Raw genomic sequence first — 26,227 nt, forward strand, 5'->3', positions numbered from 1 at the left:
CACACTGACTTAACACACTGTACACAGCATGCTTTTGGCTGCCCACCCTGCCCCTTCCACTCGCCCGCACTGTAAGTCTGTACCACTAGTGCTGATTTAACATACAGTCTTTTATTGATGTATTGGTGTTGCATAGGAAAAGTCAGCCGAGGCAACCCGGTGCATAAAGGACTTGGAGAGAGACACACACACATACACTTACACTTACACACACTAGTACACACGGTTACATTCACATACACATAGTACACAATTAAGCTTACTCCGATATTACACACACATATACACAGGCACACAAACTCAGACATACACAAAAACTCGCATATATACCAAAGCACGCGCCCAAAAACATAAATACACATTACACGTACCCAGACACACACACAGACCCACTCACACACACATACATATACCTACCATCTACTACACGCAGATACGCACAAACGTCCTCACACTAACACACACATACATACATACACAAGTAGAATGTACAATACATCTGACAGGGCCATTGAGAGGGGCAGATACTCATTTACGGGCGAGGTTGTTCTGTGTTTCTGGCAGAGATTGAAGAAATGATCAATACTTTGAGCTATTGGCATTGTAAATGATGATGCCTTTTACTTATGTATTAATGATCAAATCAGATAGATAAAAGGAATTTTAAATGTGTTATGTTTTAAAAAGAAAAGCAAAAATAAAAGACATTGTCATTTGAAATGCCAATAGCTCCAAATCTCGCAATTGCGAGACCTATTGCATTGCAAATGCTTGTTAATTCCTGCCTCTTGCACCATCTTAATTGAAGGACGTGTGTGCACGTCAGATGAATTGCACCAGAACACTATAGAATATTTAGTGGTTTAAATAGTTTTTTGCCTTTGTATTTTATCATACTTGTAAAGCACTTCTAGAACATCATTACTTTTCTGGTGTTCTCAAAAGATGGTAAAAGAAGACATGCACCAGTTTAAGACAGAGAAACTGCAGGGTAACCACAATAAATATGGCTAGCGATAACAGTAAATATAATGCATAATGGCAACCGCCTCAAACTAAATACATTTTTATGGACTATACAAAACATCCACATGAGACCTGGGTCGTCAGTTGATTTATCTTGTTGGTAAATTATTATGGTAGTAAATAATTAAAATAATCCGAAATACGATTCTAGCAATACTTTCTATAGAACTACTGCATTACAGGAATGTTTCAAAATATAAATGCTAGATTACTTAGTTGAAAATTACACATTTTGCAGAGCCTGAGAGCTTGTTCATATTTACTGTGTCCAAACAAAATGTTTATGCCTCTTTGCATTTTTAAATAAAAACATGGTTATTAGAAAGGCAAGCCTTTCCACGTTCGTTCCAGGACAGAAGCATAAAAGATGCCAATTGGATTTCTTATGATATTGTCATCGTCTACATTGCTATAGGGAATTCAGATGTTTGGGTTTTTAGCTCTGGAAACTTCCAGAAAGCACATTCTCATTATTTGGAATCCTTTTTTTAAAATTTTTTTTATTTTATTGGTTCACAGCAAAAATACATCATCGTGATTGAAATAATACCAAAATACCAAAACAGATACAGAAGAAATAAATCAGATAATACATACGGAGATCGGCTTAATTCGTCCAATAGCAAGAACATAAACTCAATTATACATGTGCACAGAAAAACCAATGTAATTACAATTTAAGTTTCATAACATATTCAATCTTCATAATAATCTGAGAAAGCCCCCCAGATTTTCAAACCCATTTTCTTCTTTCTCCTAGACCCAGTAACTGAAAAAAGTCCCCACTCCAATTTATATAGGCTATACATTCGTGCTCTCTATTGTTGAAATAAGGGTGGCTTTTCCTGTAGCCACTCAGTGGCAATACACATTCGTGCCACAGTCATTGTAAAGAAAAGAAAACGGCGAAAACAATATAATCTATCCGCGGGAATATCATTAGGAATTTTCCCCAATATTAACATCGAAGGCGTAATAGTCAGGTGAAAATTAAGTACTAAAGACATACATTTTTCAATTTCTCCTATAAATCCGGCCAACCTAGGACAAGAAAAAAAATATGTATACTGTCTGCATGGTCAGCTTTACACCGGAAGCATTTTCCATCAAAACCCTCTCCCCATTTGGACATACGTTCAGGCGTATAATATAAGTCAAAGAGGGTTTTGAAAAATTGAGCTTTTAAATTAGCCGACATTGGAGCTTCTTTAGACAATAAGATAAGGTCTTCCACAACTACTTCTGTATCCCCTAGACTGTTGGCCCATTTTAGCCTTATTTTCTCAAGATCGTCCAACTTCTCTTCTACTAACATTCTATACAAAGTACCAATTTTCACCTGTCTGCCAACCCCCTCAATAACTTGGTGTTTTTGTAAAATTAACTTTTATTTCGAATCCGTAAGACATGTTTAATGGTTCTTATAAATAATGTAGTATTTAATCTCTAATTAAATCGGCATACATAGATTGTGAAAAAGCTAAATCAATTCCCGTGAAGTTCAAGATAATTGAGATTTGTTAGTATATTTCAGGACATATTTAATGGAATATCTTCCTAGATATTGTCCACACCCAGATTTGTAGTTCAGATGACAGATGGTCAGATCAAGGCTTCGATGTGCCTCCCTCTTCCTCCTTTATAACTTGCAGGATGTTTTTAGCATGTGCCTTTTTTAATGATTAATGTCATAAAAAAACTTGATGAAGTTGCTTTGCATGCCACGCCCTGGTTCAGAAGCATATGCTGGGGCTACTGACAACACTAGCTGCACAACAGACAGTAACATACTCCATCAGCGTCTCACAATGTGTTTTTAGATGAGCCAAAGGATCAATGGAATAACATTTCTGATACAGGGCTTACCTTTGGCAATTTTAATTTTAGAAGATCCCCCTAGGAAAAATATACCCAAGAGCTCCCTTCATAAGAGAGGTAGAGCCCACGTCAATCTAAATATATTCTAGATGAGGGCTCAATAATCAAGCAGGCCATAAGTAGCTGTGAGTGAGGGTCTTTTTAAAAAAGAGAGTTGTTTTGTACAGAGGGAAAGAGAAACTAGAGTAACACTAAGAGTGGGCAAGCTTTCTAATATTTTTTATATAACCAACTTGCAAGCTGGCTTAGTCCACGAGCCTCCTTTTCTTCTACCTCCCACTGAATATTTTTGGAAATCCACATTCAATTGTGTGATTAAACTGTAATTAGCTGGATCGCTTTTGTCTCATTTCCTAACAAGAGGATCTAATGTACAGCCTCACCGGGACTTGTGCCTGTTGAAATGCAGCTTGGTATATGAGGTAAAGCCAGCCTTTTCAGTAGCCATGTAGAAAGATCCTGGAATGCCTTTTGAGCCCAGGGCTCCATTAAATCTGATCGATATAATTACAAACTTGGTAGTGTGTACTGTCACTGGGTTACAGGCAGTGGGCTGGAAGTTTCGACTACTAAGAGACTGTCCTTTGGAAAAGTGAAGAGCTGTCAGTCACTTTGAAAAGCTGTTTTGCTGCATCCCTCCCAATTGTGTCTGATATATCCCATTTCCCAAGCAATCCATTTGCTTGTTGTGTAATCTATTTACAAATTACCAGAATTTAGGCTTATCTTTTTGTCTGGACAATTTGGGGATTTTTAGCTCCTCTGGTGAATGTATTTACTTTTATTTCCCATATCTTTGCATTCCCCCTTCTCAATCTATTTGTCAAGTTAAGTAAAATGTAAGTGTTGTTTTTATTCTTTTTGTAGTTTTTTTTAAATTACTTTGGGTCCTAATTTAAAGGCTTTTGATTCGGGTGTGAACCCGGGCTTCATATTGTAAGATATTAGAACATTGGAATGTTGGGAGCTCCATTGCAGACAAGTAGTGCTCCCTGCTTCTACGGGCCGGTAAAGACCCTCAGCGCAACATTCCAATATTCCACAAAGGCCTCTCGAAGTTCGAGGGGTTTTATATCCCCTCGAGCTTTGAGAACCCTTTGTTTAATTTGTTAGAACATTCTGCCCTCTAGTGGCAGAATGTTCTAATAGCCTTATAGCCCTTCGTAGCTGGGCTATACCGGCTATTAAAGTCCCGCTGTTTCGTTAAAGTCCCTCGCCTTCGGCTTGGGCCTTTAACGATTCAGCGTGCCTTTAGTAGCCGGTATTGCCCGCTACGGCGGGCTATAAGGCTATATTATATTTGTGCTAGTATTAGAGCATCTACAGCTATCTTACTGGTTGACTATTAAATTAACTGCCAATTACCATAATTTAAAAAAAGGAGGAATCCTGAAGACACTCTAACAGTTCGATAGTATGTGTTTACTAATTCCAGTCTTTAAATCTAATTAAACAAACCAGAGACCATTAGAGTATTTCCATGCCAATTAAAGATGTGGTGATCCCAACCATCTTGTCAATTAATCAAGGATTTATAAAGCACAGCAAATTACCCTTGAGGGAAATAAAAATAAAAAGCTTACCTGCAGCCGTCCCCATCGCGCTCTTCTGCTCCTCTTCACCTATTCAGGAAGGCACAGACTCCCAGAATGCCCTGTGGCCAATCCCGAAGCTCCTCTCACGCATAAGAGGATTGGCCGGAGTGCTCTTGATTTGCGCTCCAGGACAAACTGTGAATCTATGCCTGCTCTGTCCAACCGTGCTGCGTTGCTGGGTTGGAGATCGATTTCACTGGGCATGATGGTTGGACCGGCCTGACCAACCATCGTGCGCAGTTGCCAAACCGTCATGCCCAGTGATGGGAAGGCACTACCACTCCCCTCAATGCCGGTCACTACCAGGCCCCGCCTCCAAGACTCAGTAGGAAAGGAAAAATAAAGCGAGTTTCATTTTATTTTTCCTTTCCTGACAATTTTGGGGGGGTGACGCTCCTCTGCCATACCAAAGGAGCCGCCGCTGGGCCTGGGAGGAAGCTGCACTTCCTGCTTCATCTTGAAGTGTTAATAGGGTGTTTAAAAACAAATTGGAGCATCCACTTGCACCTTTTAGGATAGATTTATGGCATGGTGGAGGTTTTTTCCTGGTGGTGTTCCTAAAAGAACCACAGTGTACTTCTCAGCCAAATATTGTTCCAGAATTCCCATTAACCTTGCTACTTCATTCCACATATCCGTATGTTAGGATTAACTTCAGATTAGTTTCAATGGATTGCATCTGGTAGACTCAGTGGTAGCTTTGAATGTTCACTTTGGGTATAGCTATCCTGTACAATTCACACACCATAAGTAAATACCTAAAGTTTATCTTATCTGGCAAGATTATGCAAGCATTATAATATTGCTATTCCGGACACATATTGGGATCTTGACTCAGTCCGAGTTCAGGAAAACAAGATAAAATAATAAGGGACATCCCCATCCCAACTGATTAAATAAAAACAATTACAGAAAAACAAATATAGTCTTAAAAGAGAAACTCACAAACCTGGCTACGAGTATACGAAGTGTCAGTCCCCAGTAATTACTCTTTCATGTTCTCTGAACCACTGCAATTAAAACGATTCAGAAAGCATAAAAGATCCAAAGACATCTCAGCACCGAACAAATGTCCAAAATACCAGAATGAACAAAAGAGAACAGATTTTACCTATCTGCAGAACACTGGATAATTCCCAGTTTTCAAGACGGCGTTTGGAAACCTGTTGGATATGTGAGTACACTATACAATAAAGCTCCTAACACGTGCCTTACTCCTTGGGATTGTACATACAACCTTATTTTTGACTGCAGGCACATGGGGAATACATAATACATAAGTATCTCCCTCAGAAAATCATGAGCCGAACCGTACATAGCATTTTGAATTAACATCTGCACCCAAACCAGCAGCCAGTACAGTTATTTAAAAATCAGTCCTGTGATACTCTAAGGAATCCCAGGCCTGTTCCCATCGGCACTGCTAACTATCAGCCCATAACCTGCTGTGAATTGCCTGGAAGATATTGTAAAAGAACGTGTCCAGTTATATATCCACCTATCTGAAAGATCACGGGGTAATCGATCCATTGCAGACTGGCTTTTGTCCAGGACAGGCCATTGAATCCACCCAGGCTGTCACATTGGATAAAGTCATAGCCTTTTTAGATGAGAGTGTTACAGCGTGTGTGAGCCTTCTGGCCTCTTGTACATGTTTGATACAGCTTTTGACATGTGACACTGTAAACCATGTTCTTCTAAGAAAGATTGCCGAGTATGAGAATTTCGAGTATAGCTTTCTCCTGGCTACAGGCTTTCTTTAGGGAAAGGTCTTTCCAGGTTTTTGATGGAGCATGCACGTCAGATATTTTCACCTTAATATGCAGGGTGCCCCAGGGCTCCTCATTGAGCCCTACCCTTTTTAACGTATATATGAGGCCACTGGGCAGATAATATCCAGCCCTTTGGGATTTCAATTATTTCATATGCTGACGATACTCAGTTGTTTTTCTCCCTCACTCAGAGCCAAAACTCCCTCTCCTCTTCATTAGGCCCTTGCCGTGAGCAAAATGCTAACTGGATGAGTAGCTCCTACTTTAAGCTAAATGGAGTTAAAACGGAGTTTATGATCCTTTACAATAATCCTAATTCCTCTGTAAATTTAGGCTTGCCAAGCTGTTTGGGTCCTCCTGCTTCAATAAACAGCTATAAAGAGTTTAGGAATGTGGCCGGACAAAACCTTGAACTTTGATGCTAAAGCAGTAAAACACGTAACCATCTGCTACATTTTCCCTCTCCTTCCCTATACTTCAAAGAGTCTGTTGGTCTAGGCTCTCATTCTTTCCCGCCTGTACTACGGCAACTCTCTTTATCTTGGCGCGCCAAAAGATACAATTCAGAAGTGGCAAGTAGTGCAGAATTCTGCTGCTCGGATTCTCTATAACCTCCCGAAACACCAATCCCTTAACTAGCCTTGAGCATCCTCCATTGGCTCCCGGTGGCCCAAAGAAATACATCTTAATCATTCTGTATCATTCACAGGGCAATCCTCCATAAAGGAGCTCTGATCTCTCACTCCTTGGTATTGCCCTGCCTTCCCAGCAGAACTCTGCTCTCTTCTAATGCACATCTTGTTACAGTCCCGAATCAAAAGGTGAAATATGGAGGGTGCTTCTTTGTCTATAACGCAGCTAGACTTCCTCTCCCTCTTTGCGATCTGCACAAACAGAACTCCCCTTTCAGAAATCACTAAAGACCTGGCTCTTTCAGAACAGCTCCCTGTAAGCTCCTCTAACTGCTCTGTGCCGCACTATCAGCGCTGGGATTCCTAAGAGTAGCTATGCACTCTACAAGGGCTTCATAGAATAGAATAGCTGACCATGGTAGGGTATTCCAGAGCCTGGCAGATATCAACATACGAGGTACGTTGTTTGAGTACTTCACATGTTTTTTTCTCCAACCCTTTCCCTCATTTCTACTAATTTAACAAGGCACAGTTGACCTGTGATGTCCTACTCGGGACTTCACTATCACCGATGTGAATTGATGTCTTTGTATGTCCCTTATCTTCTCTGGTAAGACCATTAGGCGGAAGGGCTATATCCTATGTTGACAAGACCCAGTTAATCAACAAACTCCATGACAGTGGCCCATCTCAATGTCCAAGGGTGAACTTTGTCAGCAAGATGAATGCTAGTAAAGTCAAGGTTCTGTTACGCAGAGGGCTGTACAGGCTAGCGGGCTTTCCTTAATAAACAATGCAAAGCAAATGTTTAAAAAAGTACAATTTAAAGCTATTTGTTTTGCCTTGTTCATTTAGAAGGCCGGCAGCTCCCCAGCAACAAAACCAGCCCCTCCGCAGTGAACTTGGACCCCACCCTGCCACCCCAGCAAAAAACTGTGCTAGCCTGTCCGGCCCTGGCTATGTGGTAATAACATCCTCTGTGGGACAATGTACAATGGCTCGCAGCCCTGGGGACGCTTCAAACCTCTGCAGCAAAGACAATCTCTTGGTATTGTAATTGATCAGAAGACCTCTTTTTTGGGCCAGGTGACAGCAGTGGCATAAAACACATTTCTAATCCTCAAGTTTATTAAGGAAGTTTCTTCCCTCCTCCCTAGAGAGAAGCTTGCAATGGTGGTTGCCACTTGTGTATTATGATTAATGCAACATCCTGTACCCGGTGTTCCCAGAGTTTACATTACATACCTATAGAACAGCAGGTGCACATCAAGTGGATCCGTATGGCTTATGCTATTGTGATAAATCTGAGCTCTACTTGATGCTGGATGTGTATATCCGCTCGCATACTTTGTGATCTGCAACCCCGTCCATCTTCATTGTGTGTCGGATAGCGAAAGAGTGTACTAGGGACACGCGTATCATTATTCAGAGCCCAAGCTGTGGAACAACCTGCCATGTAGTCTCTCAAAAAGAAGAACCCTCTCATCCCCCAAAAGGCCTTCAAAAAATGGGTATTCTGTTAGTCGAATTCCAAACCCACTTAGTATTATTTGTTCTTGTTTTTCTGACTTTCTTCACTGCCAGTAAGCTTTTTAAGCAGTAACATGCTTTTCTAAATGAATAAATAAAATGACATCTTGCTGGGGTTTGGGTTTTAGTACCTACTGTGTGATTCTGAATCACAGCCAACCTTTCAAACAAGCGTTGTGACGATTACAATTGTAAGGTGATCTGATTTTTAAGTGGAATAACAATCTTTGATGTCTCCATTAACCTTCCTATCAGCAGTAATGCTACCTCCAGCAGACATCTAAGATAAATATCGCGTTTATGTACAGATCATGCCCCATGCAAAAGAGTCTTATTTGCAAGGCCACAAGTCATGTAGATGGCTTCCAACCTGTACATCAGCTCGTGCTGTAACATGCCTTGTCTGATGGTGAGCTGTGTGTCTCCTTGTAATGACTCACGGTCCCCCGTCCACCTCTACAACGGGTGGTGGCAGAAGGGGGGGTTGTAGGAAAGAAATAGACTCTTCCTTTGGCCACCACCCAGCCTCTCCTGCAGTAGATTCTGATATATTTGCCTTGGCTGGGACTCAGCTGAAGGACTTGAGGGAAATGATGCATGCTTAAATTACATATTCAGGTGTTTTACTTTATTTATGTTCTCTGTGATTGCTATGACTTACAAAAAAAGGTGAATATCACCAGACAGGTGGGCTGATCTCTTACGATTTTGTAAAGCAGGAACCCTACCTTGTTAATCATGATGCGAATACCAGTTCTAGGCTAGCTAAAATCTATTTCTCTTTAGGAATGTTTCAACTCCTCTATGATTTGTGCTAGAGTAGACCTCTCGTGTCAAACTGACCTGCTCCCTGGTGTCATTTTGATTTTTGTTTGGATTGTTCATTGTTTTCTTTTCACGATTTTTATCATTTGAACAGATCGATGATATGGTGGTATCCCAAGATGCTACAGTGCTACAGCTGGAGAACCACCACACGGAGGCCATCGCGGTCCTGCGGGATGAACACAACTACCAAGTTGAAGGCAAGCTTTGCTTATTTATAATAAACACCTAGAGCGTGTGTAAACACGAGTAGAGTGTGAGTAAATGCTTAGGGATATATTCACAAAGACGGGAGATAACTATCGCCATCTTCAGTCAACACTAGAAAAGTTAACGCTGCCTAACCCTGATTAATATCGCCATGTTAGCGGGCTATTTTCAAGCCCGCAGTACATGGCAATAGTAACAAGGAAAGGGTGTCCAAACCCACGTACTAATAATTGTGATGGCGAATTTAAATCCTGCGTTAGCCGGCGATACATTGTGAATGGACGATAATCGCCTGAAAAGTCCCTTCATCACTACTTTAAGCTCCCGGCCCAACACTGCCCCTGCTGGATGCCAGGTGTCACTGTGAGACTGGCAGCATGGTGACAATCAGCTTCCTCGAAGTCTGATCATTTGTTTTTACCAAAAATACTATCATTTTAGTGGGGCTAACGTAGCCAGACACCTTTCATCTGGAATACCTGCATCTTAAAAGGCTCCTGGCCGTGTTCCCTTCCATGCTGCAGGTAGTCATCCTGCTTAACACCAGCAAAAGGCAGGTGTAAATTCCCTGCTGCTACCGCAGCTTATCACCTGTTTTTGGTTCGCTTCGCAGATCTGGCATTTCGTTGTGAAAGTTGTGTTGTGATTTTTTCGTGTGTTTTTGCATGGGAACGCCTACTCTGCATCTGATTAGAGTTATTTGATGGTGTCCACCGTGGGGATTCATTTTGGGGCAGTTATCGCAGAAATACTGGTGATTTCTGCAGTTTGCACCAGTTTGTGAATGGGGTGTTAATTCTAGCACCACTTTTGAAGCATTAAAGTAGGGATAATTCGGAGATAAGTCCTTGTGAATATGCCCCTTAATGTTGTCCATATATATCTCAGGGTAAACCCAATAAACCACAAAGCATCTGGGACGTTAGAACAAAATAAGTACAATTATGCCTCTGGTATTTCTTTTAAGGAACCTTCTAGTTGAAAGACAGATACTACAAATTATCTGTCCATGGTTATTAACTTACACACAGAATAAATCTACCACCTAATATTCTTTGTTCATCTAATCGCTATCAGAAAATATTAACCAACAAAATTATACACAAGCACAAGAAATTGGTTTAGATTACTTGTTTTAGTCAACCAAATTTTCTTTACTCTGGATTTTTTGGTTTTGTTTCATATTTATATACATAAATATCCAGACCTCATATATATATCCACATTATATACACTGTACAACAAAACAAAAACAATACACATGAAAACCACACTTTTATACCCTTATTCTCCCGGGTTTAAATGAAGCCCAATTTTTTTACATACATAAGGAAATTCATGGCATAATCTTTTTTTAGCCTTAATTCCTTTTTCACAATCACCATATAGTCATAGAGCCTAGGAAGCTAAAATAACTTTTTCTTCTTTTTTTTTAAAAGCTCTCGTAGGATTTTTCACAATCAATTCCACATTTGTATGGTGTCGGATTATGGTAACTGTTGACGCGTTTCGGCCTATCAAAACAGTTTAAGGCCTCCTCAGGACTTTGGGCAACAAGTACAAAATTACCAGCAATAAGCTGTGTTCCACCTCTTAGTACCAAAGGTGCCAGTATCGTCCTCCACCTCTCAAAATCGAGGTAAATCGATCTCTTGCACCTACCACTTCGGGGTCATGCGTGAACGAAAGGCGCATTGTAACGGACGTACAAACAGAGTTGATTACGGCGAGTGAAAGGGGCGGTATTTGGTTTTGGAGCGACTCCACAGTATTTGAATAATTGAGACCATCTCGTTTCTCCAACTAGATGACTTGAAATAAAATTGGATAACAGAGTTTTGTCAAGCAATAACGTAGCACTACCCGAAGTGGTAGGTGCAAGAGATCGATTTACTTCGATTTTGAGAGGTGGAGGACGATACTGGCACCTTTGGTACTAAGAGGTGGAACACAGCTTATTGCTGGTAATTTTGTACTTGTTGCCCAAAGTCCTGAGGAGGCCTTAAACTGTTTTGATAGGCCGAAACGCTTCGACAGTTACCATAATCCAACACCATACAAATGTGGAATTGATTGTGAAAAATCCTACGAAAGCTTTTTAAAAAAAAGAAGCATAAAGTTATTTTAGCTTCCTAGGGTCTATGACTATATGGTGATTGTGAAAAAGGAATTAAGGCTAAAAAAAGATTATGCCATGAATTTCCTTATGTATGTAAAAAAAATTGGGCTTCATTTAAACCCGGGAGAATAAGGGTATAAAAGTGTGGTTTTCATGTGTATTGTTTTTGTTTTGTTGTACAGTGTATATAATGTGGATATATATATGACGTCTGGATATTTATGTATATAAATATGAAACAAAACCAAAAAATCCAGTGTAAAGAAAATTTGGTTGACTAAAACAAGTAATCTAAGCCAATTTCTTGTGCTTGTGTATAATTTTGTTGGTTAATATTTTCTGATAGCGATTAGATGAACAAAGAATATTAGGTGGTAGATTTATTCTGTGTGTAAATTAATAACCATGGACAGATAATTTGTAGTATCTGTCTTTCAATTAGAAGGTTCCTTAAAAGAAATACCAGAGGCATCATTGTACTTATTTTGCCTTAATGTTGTCCAGCACGGTTTCACCTTGTGAACCCTTCCCATTCCATTCTCACGCCAGGTCCTCTGTCTTTGAGGCAGTTTGGCTATCTGACTGTCCTCACATTCATGGTTCAGAAAGACTCTGAGCATTTAGTTCTGAAAGTCCTTGCCTGCGTCTCCATCTCATCTAATTGACCTTTCCCTCTTTTATACTCCTTGACATCAACTTGGCCTTACCAAAGCCATTGCCATTTTCATTTTCTCAAGTTCCTTTCTCTATCCTATGTATTTGTTTTGTGTTGTAATGTTTTATTAACATTTTGTATCCCATGTTAACATGGTTCAATCTAGAATTTAGTCACAATACTCTGTAGCTCGGACTCCCTTTGTCAAATTTATTTGGCCCAGCGCTCAAGATGGGTTGGTACCTCCATTCATCACCAGCCTGATTAGGAATGGATACAAATGTGAGCTAAAAAGCAGAAAGGGAAGAACCAGCACTTTTAAGTTGGTTTGGTAAAGCTCCTAGAATCTTCTCTGCGGGCAAACTAAAGTAACAGCAGATTCTACTCCAGAAGCAAAAAGCCATTTGTTTTCGAACTGTGTCATCTCCCTAGGCAACACAATGAGCAGCAATTTTGATTTTTTGTCAAGAGATTCACACACACATACACGCACAAAAATATCACCGAGTGATTCACTTTCCCATATTTCAGATAGAAAGAAAACATTTGTGCCACTTTTATTCTGAACATAATGCAATTTTGGTACAGCATGACCATTAACTCACTAACTATTTCAGCTTTGAAACTGACATGGTACAATTCAATCCGTATTTGCACAATTATTTCAACATTTGATCTACTTCCAGTAGCTGATTAAACTGAACAAAATATATACTACTAATATGTTTCCCTCAAGGTCTTATAATACCAGGCAGCCATTTCTGTATTTAGAGGTTTTCTAGAATACAGAGTAGGTCCACGGATCTCGTACATCTGTACATGACTATGGGACATCACAAAAAGTTAGCAACATACACTTCATTGAAGCTATAACCAGTGCGGAAGTTTGAAAAAATGACTTTAGGATTCCACCAATGGGACCCAGAGGTGGAATCAGCAATTGGGTGGAATTGCAAGAGTCAGAGTCTTGAACAGCAGAATATGACCCACAATTTACACATCTATTTTTCAAAATCTCTGACCTAAAAAAATTGGCATCAAGGACAAATGTTATAGTAAATCTCTTCTAGAGTGCATATTAAAAAATCATATATGTTAAGGCACAGGTTGGAACGATCTTTGTGTACACAACACACAAATCTATCTGGTCTGAAGGGTTTCCCTCAGGAAATCGTACTAATTCAGGGAACCCAATATTTCTGATCGCTGGTATGTCAGGATTCTTATAAAAATGATGACGGACCCTCACCTACCATTCTAGGTGGCAGTTTGTTTAGGAGAGCGAATGGGCTCACTGTATTTGCAGGAAGTGTTTTGTTGGTGGTGGTAGAGCAACACCATCATGAGGTAAGGGATCCTAAAAATCCCTTCCCGACAGACTATTACAATTCGTTTGTTGGGATTATTGAGATAATTATTGCTCCCATACCCCTTAGCAATAAATATCCCAGACATGTGTCAACTTGTCTGGGGCTCCTCCGGAGGTCCAAGGCTGTCTTCCGGGTCGTGATCCCTACTTAATTAGTCAATTCTCATTCAATCATGCATACACTCACATTGGTGCCTAATGCATGTGGCACACCCCCTGGATGTGTCGCTCCTGGTGAAGTATTCTCTGCATCTAGATATCTAGTGCCCCATGGAGGGAAAACACTGGGCACCCCTTGTAGTTAAACAGTCCTCAATATCCAGTGGCAAAACACACCTAAAAGGAAAACAGTGGGTGACTCTCTGTGATGACTTTTTGACTACAGGGGATTACAAGGGACAAACACGTCAGGGGGATTTCCCTGGGGATTGACTTAAGACATCAAGGTTTATTTTGCAGCATTAATAATTGGGATATTTCTGAAGTGAAACAACAGGTGTTCTTCTCCCAATAGCACAAGACCCCATAATTACCATACTGGTTTAACATCTGAGTCATATGTACACTAATGTGTTGTGTGCACAAGTAAAGTGCTTTTGAGCTCCAAAATAAAAACACTGGCTGGACATTGATTTATTGATTGCTATTGGGGAGGTCCATTGATTTTTGAGTGTCTAATGCCATCACTTCCCTGAGTAAGCCTTGGGCTGCTCAACTTTGCTACCATTAGTGTCATGTGCTTAAGAGGAGTAGGTATTGCTCAGTTTTGGGCTTCATAGTTAGTTTAAGCCCCAGGTAGCAAGTGGTAAAAGGCTCTGGTTGTCACAGTCTAATTCCAGTAACCCCTGATTTCCACAGGTCCAATACATGATAGTATCCTGGCATATTGGCTTGAAGGCCAGACAAGAACACTGATATATTATTTGTCTCTCCAGAGGAAGTCAGTGTATGATATGCACTCTCTGGGGAGAGGTGTGGCGCCGCGGCCAGGGCGACTGACGCTGGAATCTGGGGATCACGGTTCGATCCCCGGCTCCGGCGGCAGGTCCGCCCAGCACCATGTGACTCTGGGCAATAGCTCGCTTAATCTTCCCGACGGCCCCCAGCGCCTAGAGACCCTTACGGGTGATTGTGCGCTTTACAAATGTGGACTTTACTTTTTTTTATATGCAAAATCTGTTTTTTTAGCATGAATTGTATCTGGATTCACATGCTTTGCATTATTCTGCCATCTAGTGTTTGGGTTTGAATGACTTTTTTTAATGGTGTCATCTGTTCTTACAATTTGGTGCCTTGCCCCAGTGTACAAGGCAAATTTGTTTTTCCAATCTAATAGAGACAGCACTGGGCAACATGCAAACAATGCCAGTCTCTCATGACGTGGTATCCTTCAGAAGGGAAAAGTTCTTCACACACAACCCAACACTCTGAGCTTGGCAGCATAGCTCCTGAGGACATAGAATTCAGACAGTTAGGTATTCTGGGAAGAACAATGTTATGTTATGCAGATTTGTGTGGCACAGCTTATCACCCATGAGGGTATTCAGGCACTGGAGCAGGAGCAGGAGCGAAGGCAATGCTCTGCTCCTAGTTGAACAACAAGATCTTCTGTAGTGTAGTTCCTATATTCCCAATAGGCTCTATGCATTGGAATAATATACACTATAGATTTGACATAGGACTGAGGTCAGTATGGGCCATATGTATCAAGCTAATTAGCATTCGCAATTTCGGCCTTTGCAAATGCTAATTAGACAAATGGTATGTATCAAACATGTTTGATGCAAAATAAGGAATAGCAAAATTTGCAATTCCTTATTTTGCGATTGCACTTAAGGAATCGCAAATTATGCGATTCCTTAAATGCAATGTATCAAACAAAAAATATTCAAAACATGCCATTAAGGATTCGCAAATTACCACCAACTTCTAGTTGGTGGTAATTTGCGAATTCTTTTCAAAAAGCTTTTTTCCAAAAAACAAAAGGTGCCATATGACGCCCATACATGCCCTTAGGGCATGTATGTGCGCCATATGCCCCCAAATGTCTTTTTCAGGGGTGCAGCAGGGTGTTCTTGAGACACCCCTGCACCCTTGAAGAAATTCCTAATTTGCGATTAGCTAATTGCTAATCGCAAATTGCACCTTCATTCCTATGGGCCTCCTGGCCCATAGAAATGAATGGGTAATTTGTGATTAGCAATTTGCTAATCGCAAATTAGGAATGGTAAAGAATCGCTATTTAATAGCGATTTTGTACATACATACCGTTTTGCGAATTCCAAATAGCGATTCCTTAAAATTCGCTATTTGGAATTCGCAAAGCGGTAGTATGATACATATGGCCCGAAGTCTCTATCGAGTATAATAAACTTAACTGTGTATGCCGACTAACTCAGAGGTCACTAGAAACTTTCTTGAATAAACAAGAAGGGATTAGTTTCTGACAACCGCATAAACATGACAACTTTGTTTCCCTAGAGCTGGAACAAATATCTTCAGAGTCGTGGAAACAATAGATAACTATTTTACTCAGTAAATCGTGCATGCTTCGTTTCTACAGAGTTGCAGAGAAACAGTGAGACAGGCATTTTCAATAAAGGATTTATTGAACAGTCTTCTTTCTTATGCAAGAGAGGTGAACTGCTATAATCGTTAGAATGCAAAGTATAAAGCGTACAGCAAGAATAGTGTTATAAAATAATACTGTAATAGCATTGTCTGTTGCTATGACATGTAAAAATACATACATAAATAACACAGACTATAATACTCAACTAGTGCTTCTAAAATACGCCTACCCATGTACCTAACCTAGTTCTAGTACCAGGGAAAAAGTAGGTGCTGCTTAGCATAAGTTTTAGTTCTGCCAAGAATTGCCAAAGGTTTCTCTAGGTTCTAATCAGCTCCATACCTTTAGAATGAAAAAGGTTGGTGTCTCGGGACTCGATTTCCCAACACCCCGCAAGGGGAGTCAGAAACACTGGAGCTGGATTCTCAGCAGGAGGATGTCAGCTTCTTTGTCAGTGCGTCAGCTGAAGAGTCGACTTCCTTCTGCACTTGCTGTAGCGAGCTGCGTCGGGCAAGTAGATAGTCGAACTGCACCAAACCACACCGTGCTTTGCCATAGCAAGGGAACGTATATTTATACCTTGAAGGTGTTTAGGAATACCAGCTTTGACGTAAAGTCGGGCACATGAACGTCATGGATGAACCCCGAAGGAATAGTTGTTCATGCATAAAAATTAGTTTCTTGGAGAAATCTATATCCAGGCTAGGGGAAGTCCCTTCTGCTTAAGAGTCTGGTTTTTCAAGAAATCGTTGTGACCTAGATGAATGGATGGAAGTAGCCATGCCTGTATTTGGGTAGCATGGGCTATGCCTAAATAAGGACTGGATTTCTATGCTTATATAAGGGAAATGTGAATTATACCTATATAAGGGCATGAATCGGGAAAAATGCATACGGAATCTGTGGAGTGGCAGTTCTGATGTGTAGAGGGAGTTTATTCCAGTTTTTGGTGGGGATGAAGGAGCATGCCCTCCTGTCTTGCTTTTGTGGATGCGGGGATTTGTGCAAGGGAGAGAGGTGAAGTTTACCTGTCTGGAGGTTTGGTAGAGTTGGTCATTGAGGTATGCTGGCCCTGTGTTGTGGAGGGCTTTATAGATGTGGATGAACAATGGAAGTCCTAAAGGAAGCATGAAGGTCAACTAAAAGGAAATGCTACACAGCCTAATGGGAAAGGTATGTGCGGTGGTACCAAAGGTCTAGCCTTTCAAAAGCAGGACGTAGGACACCCGGTCATCAGATACCTAACATCTACTGGATAGCAAACTGACGTACAACTTGCTTGAGGTTCAATTGATAACGATAGAGGTCTAGACTAGGAGTCACATAAGCAGAAGTTTACTCACAGCACCACAGGTCAAAATGTTCTAGAGGAGGCAAGAGAATTCTCCCACCAAGATGCATACCAGCACCCATGTGGAACCTAAATGTTGTGCTAACAGAACTGACGAGAGAACTTTTTGAACCACTCCATGAAGCAAAACATACATTTGTCACACTAAAAATAGCCTTCCGAATTGTAATGATATCACTACCTTGGGTAAGCGAGTTGCAAACCAGTAATCATACATTTAAATACACTTGGACAGGGTAATCATGAGGACTAACCCACATTTTCCACCAAAGGTCATATCACATTTTCAAATGAACCAAACCATCCAAATACCAAGTTTCATCCAGGAGCCAAAGTCTCGAGCTGGATCAGCCTTCTGCATACTGGTTGTACATAGACGGTGGGTACTACCTAGAGTGAACAAAACTAATCAGAAAAGGAAGCCAGTTCTTTGTATCCTTCCCATACAAGAACATGGGAGTACCAGTAACTAATGATACCATTGCTAGAAGGATAACTAAGACAATATAAATGTGTCACAAGAAGACTGGTATACAACTGGAGACTAAGTCAAGAACACACTCAACAAGGAAAAAGGAAGCCACCCTAGCCTTCTTACCAACCTACCCATTAAGTTACATATGTCTGACAGCTACCTAGTGTGCTATATGGTCATGAGTCCATAGGTTTACAAGGCACTATTGCGTAGATATCCAGGTGGATCACAAGTGGGACAAAAATAACGAAACCAAGTGTTTGCAATTTGAAGCTCATTTCGAACCCAACTACCGCAATAAACAAAGATACTGCTACAAAGTCAATTGAAAGCATGTGAATCCAGAAAAAAACTGGTATTTACTCGTAGTAGTAGTTTTACGGCTTGAAGAAATTTCTGAACTCACATGTGACCCACCCACCTCCCAAGGAAATGAGGTGAAACAAAGCAAACAAGGATAAGGAAAAAGATTTAAAGCAAACCTTAAAAACAACAGGAAGCCAATTTGAAATACAGTGAACAATCCAGTCACCAGGGAAAAAAATGGTAACAAGAGACAAAACCAAACAACAACAAGCACTGGCATAGCCAATAGGTCTCGCCTTTGGGACTATATAAGTCATGCAGCCACGATATCCCGTTTATAGATTGGCACACATGCAGTAATGGTTCCCTGTTGCGTAGATTGGCACAATTTCTGTGGTGATGCCCACTGTAGAGACTGGCACACGTGCACTGATGGTACACTATTGTTATGCACAAGTGGTGGATGGAGGTCCACGTGCACATTAGTCTACACAAAAAAAACTCCAAAGATGACAGAAACTGTAGAGCTTCCCCCCCCACCCAGAAATCATCCATCGGTATGGTGCGATCCCTGGCCACCAGTGAAGAATAACCCATGTGTGCTGCACCTGCCGGAAGGGACTGACACCTGACACATACCACTGAGGGTGGACAGCATGAAAAAGTATGTTCGAGGCATATGGGCTGCAGACCCATCACACTATAGCATTAGATCACCATCTGGTGGTGGGCCTGGATGATTACACTTTGTTGTTGTCTTGGAAGAGTCTTTGTCTGTTGGGTGACTCCTCCCTTAGATCATAGTGCGCTGCACAGTAATTAGTGTGGGCAGAGGTAGAACACGCAGAAATAATGCTGTTGAGTGCTTTGCAATGAGGACGGGATAGGCAACTGGTGCGGGTGAGTGCAGCTTGAGTGAGCCGGAGACAGCAAGAGAGGAGTAGGTGTTTTTAGCGCCACCAGGGAAATGCAGGCTGCAGAGTTGATGGCCTGACATGGGCTCAAAAGTGCTGAAACATCCGCTGACGCCCACGCGGGACATATTGTCAAGCCGGAGCCGACGCAGCTCCGGGTCCTTGGGAAAGGTGTAGAATTACAACTCCCTGTCGCGGTGCAAGTTGCCATAGCATCCAGGCACACAGGACGTGAGACCAGGCATCGCGAAAACGCCGGAGTGGCCTGGGACCTCAGAGCTGCTATTGCGGGCCCCAAAAGCTGAAAGCAACAAGCCAACTGGAACCACAGGTCCCACAATGCTAACTGATTCCGGGGACAGAGGCGGGCTCGACGGCTGGAGTTTGCATTTAAAGAACTTGATATCCCAGAATGCAAACGGCTCCCAGCGTTAAAACAAAATAATGCAGTGATAAATTAGACTTCACCTTAAAGCCTGCGAGTGGTGCGCGCGCTGTGTGAAACCCAATAAGCGCCAAATGGAGAAATGTAACGGAGAGTAAAAAAAAGGCAGCAGATAAAACGATAAGAAAGACCAATAGAAAATGCGAAAAAGAAAATTTACTCCAGAGCAAGTAGTGGAACGAAAGCGATGCAATAAAAATACGGAAAAGAAAATGAAACCAGAAGAAACTAAATACAATTCCTGCATTGGCTTACACCACAGGAACAAAGGAGGAATATATCGGCAGCGTCCCGCGAGTGGTGCACGCGCACTAGTGTAGGCCGGAAGTTCAGAGCAATTCAGACGTGCAACGCCAAAAATGAAAGCAAGGAATGCAGCTGTTTACAGAAAACTGTGCCCGGACGTGCGGTCACAACGTGAAGGAAGCCTTTGAAATAGGAAACCAAACAGATGGCGCACAGCGCTCCCCGTGCTTTCTCCCTCAAGGTAAACACCACACATGCACGAGGGTTCATTGGGAAGAGTGCAGTACATGCACAGGGCCGGACTGGGAACCAAAACTGGTCCCGGCAAATTGCTCGGCCGCCCCCCGCTCCCCCCCACTCGGGGGGGGGGGGGATTGGAGGAGCCGCCGAGCTCTTCGCGGGGTCCATTTTCGGCCGTGTAACAAAAACGGCCCCCAGGGGGCCCAAAACAGGCCCCACCCGTGCGGCGCACCGGGGGATTGCCCGGTGCCCACTATGGCCAGTCCGGGCCTGTACATGCACGAGTTTCCCAAAAAGTCCTGAGCGATTCCAAGAGATCACTCCTATGCAACGCTTGCGCGCAGCACAGGCGAGACCTAAAAAAGAAGACTGCAAGAGGAGAATTCTAAACCCAACCACTAGATGGCCAAATGATGGACGACATGTGAATCTGAACATGCAACAAGCTGCAAAACTACCCCTACCAGTAAGTAGCCATTTTGTTAATGAGGTCATGACTACAAGCATTGGATATCGGGCAGACTGCGAATTTTAACTCTACCCTAATATGTAAAGGATTGAAATGTAGCTCAGCGAGTCCTGAACTATATGAATCTCTCTGAAATTGAGAGATGGCTTGGATGACATCCCAGAGGACGCAGTAGTGAAACATCACTTTACTTAGAAGTTCAGAGAATTTCACAAAACAGTACTCTGAAATTTACACCCTGCACATGAGTTATATTTCTAAATAGTTGTATACGTAATGACATTAATATGCATGAGAGTAGTGACTCTATTTTTTAACAAACGTCAGTTAAGGATATGCATTCTCACGTCTGTACCTATGAGGCCCTTGCTCATTTTTGTAGTGATTTTATAAAACGGATGTACTGGTGAAAATACTTCTTTCCCTCAGTGTTATTCATGCCATAGAAACTACTGATTGTCCCTCCCATCAGCAAATGTGGCCACGACCCACATCTGCAATCCGCGACACCTGTTTTATGTTCTGTAATGCGCCAAAGAAATGTGAAACTGGCCAATAAGTCATGGAGGAGAACGAGCTATTGCAGTGCTTGCATTTTCATCTAATTCAAAAGCACCGGTCTATTGTGCCCTCTACTGGATATATACAGAATAGCATCTGAGCAGTCCAAACTCTGTAAATGTAAATAACAAGATAGATCGATCGATCATGTGTTTCGTGACCCAATTAGCATCACCTATCACAGAGGACAGTATCCCATGCTCAAGCGATCTGTTGATGCAGAATGTTTTGGAGCATTTGCCAAACACAGTAGTCTGGTCTGCCTCATGCCCAAGTAACAATTGCAGAACACACCACCAGTGAAATATGTCTTCAATTTCAATGTTTTTTGTTCGGTCATTGCCGCCCAATATATTATTCAACAGAGGCAACATTTGACATGCATCCCATTGTCAACTCTGGGTAGAATCAGTGTTAATTGTACTTGTAACTTCTAAACGTTCATCACTTACATCACACGGCCATCCTTCAAGATACAAATCCATAAAAGTATGATTGATTTTATATTGTCATTGAAAGAGACATTAAAGAGTAACTCGTTAGTAGATATCATATACTCACTAAATATTATCTGTGCACTTCTTTTGCCTTTTTCCAGAGCTGAAATGTAACCACGAGCTTGAAAAGAAGACACTGGAAGACAACTTTGAAAACATGCGTCTCTCCCTCCAGGTTCGTATCTCCTATCTTTTTTTTCAGGGCTCGAGTCGGGGGTACAAGCAGGTACATGACGTCCCCCCACTCTTTTCACAGGGTGGACGCCGTCCCCCCTGCCAAGAAGTTGGGCCCCACAGAAATATGCTGAACTTGTCCCGGTGTAATTTTCCGACACCAGGACACATTCAGCAGCACCTGCACGTTGCCTGCTTTCCATTCCCAGCAGCAACGTGCAGGAAGCCTTTTTTCACCTCCAGCTGGAACTAAGTTAAGGGACCATCCCCTTTGTATATGCTGACTGGGGACCCCCTCCACCTTACATTTAAATGTAAATGCCACAGAGGGAAATAAAGCGTTACCAAAGGGGATGATGGACGGAGTGCTGGAGCAAATCAAACGCTCACCCCCCAGTCAACTGATTTGCGTTTAATCCATCATCATTCTTTAGCTCACTCAACCACCCCAGTTCAGACATGGCCATAGGCAAATCAGTCTGACCCTGTACCTAATGGGAACAGTCCAGCCCAAACTGCCAAGCCATGTCTTCCCTGGACCGGAAACAAGCTAATCAGCCATCATCAGCGGGAAACAAAGGCACACAGCTTGCCTTCTCTTCACAAGAACTTAAGAGAGACATGCTTTTGCCTTTCTTCTGTCCCTGTATATAAATGCAGACACTGTAAGACTGTCAGAAGGGTTAGTCTGTCCCAGTATTTGCACAAATAATTTAAGTAGCACTATTTTATTTCTTTTATAGCACTACATCATGATGTCATGAGGTCATTTGCATATTGTCTTTACTTGGTCAGTCCTCCCACTTCTTTTTATAGGACTTGTGCCCTGTTTTTTTGTAATGAATTTGCAAGTTTTTGCTTCATGTATCAAGAAGCTGTTACAGGATTTAAGGCCTGCTTTAGATTCTGTCAACTGGTACTCCGTCAAAAACCTAATATCACCTTATTATGAACAAATATACGTGTATATGTATATATATTCACTGAAAAAAACAAAGGTTACAGAGACGTTATAGTTAGGTTCAGATTATACACACACAAAACTATAGAAATTCAACAGTGCTAGTTATCTCAAGTAACTTGTGTCCCTGCCATGCACAGTTTTCTCATCAATAATTTCACTGCAGATGTTGCAGTGATATTATCTATGATGTCATAGAAGATGTCATGAGTGATGTAATATGTTGGGTAATTAGCAGTGCATTGAGAGGGCATGAGTTATAGTTACTTTAGGGCGTGAGTTATAGTAACTTGAGATAACTATAACTGTAATGGCTGATTTTTATGGTTTTGTATGTGTAAAATCTGAACCTAACTATGACGTACCTGTAACCTTTAGTTTCTTTCAGTGAATTTCTATGTTTTTAATGCTATTTCCTAACTATAACATCCTTGCAAACTGGGTGTTTGAGTTTGGGTGTGTAAGTGGGTGTGTGAGTGTGGCAGGTGTGTGAGTGCATGTGTGACTGGCTGTGTAGGTCTGTGAGTGAGTGTGGGTGTGTGAGTAGGTGTGTGAATGTCTGTGAGTGAGATTGAGGGTATGTGAGTGGGTGTATAGGTGTGTGAGTAGTTGTGTGGGTGTGTAAGTGGGTGTGTGAGTGGGTGTCAAAGCTGTGTGGGTCTGTGTGTGGGTGTGTGAGTGGTTTTGAGGGTGGTGGTGTGTGAGTGTGAGGGGGGTGTGAGAGAGTAGGTATGTGGATCTTTGAGTGAGTATATCTTTTTTTAATTGGGGTCTGGACCAGCAGAGCCACCCAAAATCCACCCCACTCTTGAAGGATCCATGGATCCTTGCATGGTAAAACAAAAAGGGGTTTGGGCGATTTCTAGCCCATGAGGGGTCCCTCATAGATCTCTCCATTGGTCCCATGGGGTCAGGGTACCTCTACCCTGACCCCCTATATCACTTTTTAATTGTATTTTCTCCGCTGGGAATCCAGTACTGATAAACAAAATGGCGGGCACAACTTTCCTCTCAGGTTTCGGCCAGCCAATCACAGCTATGCTATTGGCGCGTGGATTAACAAATCCAAGGAGGATCCGCATCCCTAGATATACAAATTTGGATTTCCGTTAATGTCTCAAAAACTAGTGAATGGCATTACACTAAATAATAAAAAGGGTTCTACCTGGATGAAGAGCTACCTTCCTACCACGTTAGGTGTAATTCAGTTCTTCGGATCAGGCTATAGTTGTGTCTAAAACCTTTGTGGAAATTAACTTTGAAAAAACTCTTCTTCTTTTTTCTCATCCATCAATTGACATATTACCCCGAAACTTTCCATGCAAAACTAGAATCTGGCACTTTTTTGTGACCATTTTTATGAAGATATGTCAAACAGCGCCACAGATGTAGTCAAGTCAAAAAACGCTTTTCCTTTGGAAAGATGGTCCTGACTATAACTACCTACTGGCAATTGCCAGAAGGTAATAGATATATGTAATATATATCTTTTCCAACTGCTCCCCACCGGGCCCCGAGGAGTAAATAGGCAGTGCACCCAAACTGTTGCAAATCTCCTTTAATGTTAATGGCAGCATAACATCACAGGTTGCCTCCCCAACGCGTTTCGACAATCAGTCTTGATCACGGGTATGGCGGCACTTCCGACTTCTGTGACTCGATTTGCAGTTTTATAATGTTACAATCAGCTGCGTCATGATCGCAGTGCATCTTGGTCACAGCAGTCCCAAACAACAATCATAACCCTCCATTGGGTATACTTAACGTGATTATGCACCAAAAACCACAATCATGGAGTCCAGTTTGTCCCGTCACAGGCTTGAAATGTATTCGCCCGCACGGGCCTCTGACACGGACTACCCGTTTAACATCCTACGGGCAGCCCGAAGTCCTTCTAAGAGTGGCGCCGCCTCTGCCGGCACTGGGCTGTGCCGTGAATATTTCTTTTCCAACTGCTCCCCACCGGGCCCCGAGGAGTAAATAGGCAGCGCACCCAAACTGTTGCAAATCTCCTTTAATGTTAATGGCAGCATAACATCACAGGTTGCCTCCCCAACGCGTTTCGACAATCAGTCTTGATCACGGGTATGGCGGCACTTCCGACTTCTGTGACTTGATTTGCAGTTTTATAATGTTACAATCAGCTGCGTCATGATCGCAGCGCATCTTGGTCACAGCAGTCCCAAACAACAATCATAACCCTCCATTGGGTATACTTAACGCCGGCAGAGGCGGCGCCACTCTTAGAAGGACTTCGGGCTGCCCGTAGGATGTTAAACGGGTAGTCCGTGTCAGAGGCCCGTGCGGGCGAATACATTTCAAGCCTGTGACGGGACAAACTGGACTCCGTGATTGTGGTTTTTGGTGCATAATCACGTTAAGTATACCCAATGGAGGGTTATGATTGTTGTTTGGGACTGCTGTGACCAAGATGCACTGCGATCATGACGCAGCTGATTGTAACATTATAAAACTGCAAATCGAGTCACAGGTTTTATAATGCAACTCACCCTCATTCCTCTTCTTTTAAATACTTTCACAATAGGGATGTCTATATGGGTTAGAGTCCCCAAATTAAAAAGTCTATGTTTCATTCCTTTACATGAGGGATGTCTGAGTGGGTGTTATTCACCCATGCTTTTGAAGACGTTACACACCCTTCCTTTTGGGGTGGAAATGGTGAAAGTCCCATGTCTACAATTTACACTATAAATCTCTACATGAGGCGTGTCCAATGGGTACTAGTCCCATTTTCCATTTCCGCAGATCACATTTCCTACCCTTACATGGGGGATGGTTGTATAGTGGGTAAGTCACCCTGTGCTACACCTTTTGTTTGGCGGTGTGCAAGTCACCCTGTGCTACACGTTTTGTTTGACAGTGTGTAAGTCACCTTGTGCTGCACGTTTTGTTTGGGTGTGTAAGTCTCCCTGTGCTACACGTTTTGTTTCATGCCTATTGTAGTCCAAAGGATCACAGTATTTTATCAGGACCAAGGGATCCTTATCTACTCATGTCTGGATGGTAGATTTGTGCATGTGTATAACACCATACCCTAAAACAGTGCAGTTTATAGTATACCTTCTGGGGGGCCTAGAGAGGAAGACAAACAACAAGATTGAAAATGCTGGTGCATTTAGTTGTCAACCAAGTTATGCAGAAGGTGGCTGGTACAGTAAATTGTCAACCAGTGTGTATAGAAACTGGCTGATCCCTGCAATAAATAGTTAAAAAGCACAAAACGAGCCAATAGTACACCCATCCCTTCTACTGGACTCTTTTACTACACACCCCACCACTCCACTCCACTCACATCCGTAAAAAGAAAGGACCTCCAGCAAAGAGCCCCTCAGTGGGGTCCGTTGGGCATTACAACGCCAGCCCAACGAGGAGCTGCACGATGAT

General features: G+C 42.1%; 1 protein-coding gene across 1 annotated transcript in view; it reads left to right on the plus strand.

The window, feature by feature from the left end:
* MTUS2 (microtubule associated scaffold protein 2) overlaps positions 1-26,227 on the plus strand; it is a 1,701,731-nt gene that overhangs the window by 1,611,931 nt on the left and 63,573 nt on the right. The window contains exons 14-15 of the mRNA XM_078657132.1: positions 9,353-9,458; positions 21,789-21,862. Coding sequence (XP_078513258.1) covers positions 9,353-9,458; positions 21,789-21,862 — 180 coding nt within the window. The remainder of the gene's footprint in view (positions 1-9,352; positions 9,459-21,788; positions 21,863-26,227) is intronic.

Source organism: Lissotriton helveticus, chromosome 8 (genome assembly GCF_964261635.1).
Source record: "Lissotriton helveticus chromosome 8, aLisHel1.1, whole genome shotgun sequence".
Classification (NCBI taxonomy): Eukaryota; Metazoa; Chordata; class Amphibia; order Caudata; family Salamandridae; genus Lissotriton; species Lissotriton helveticus.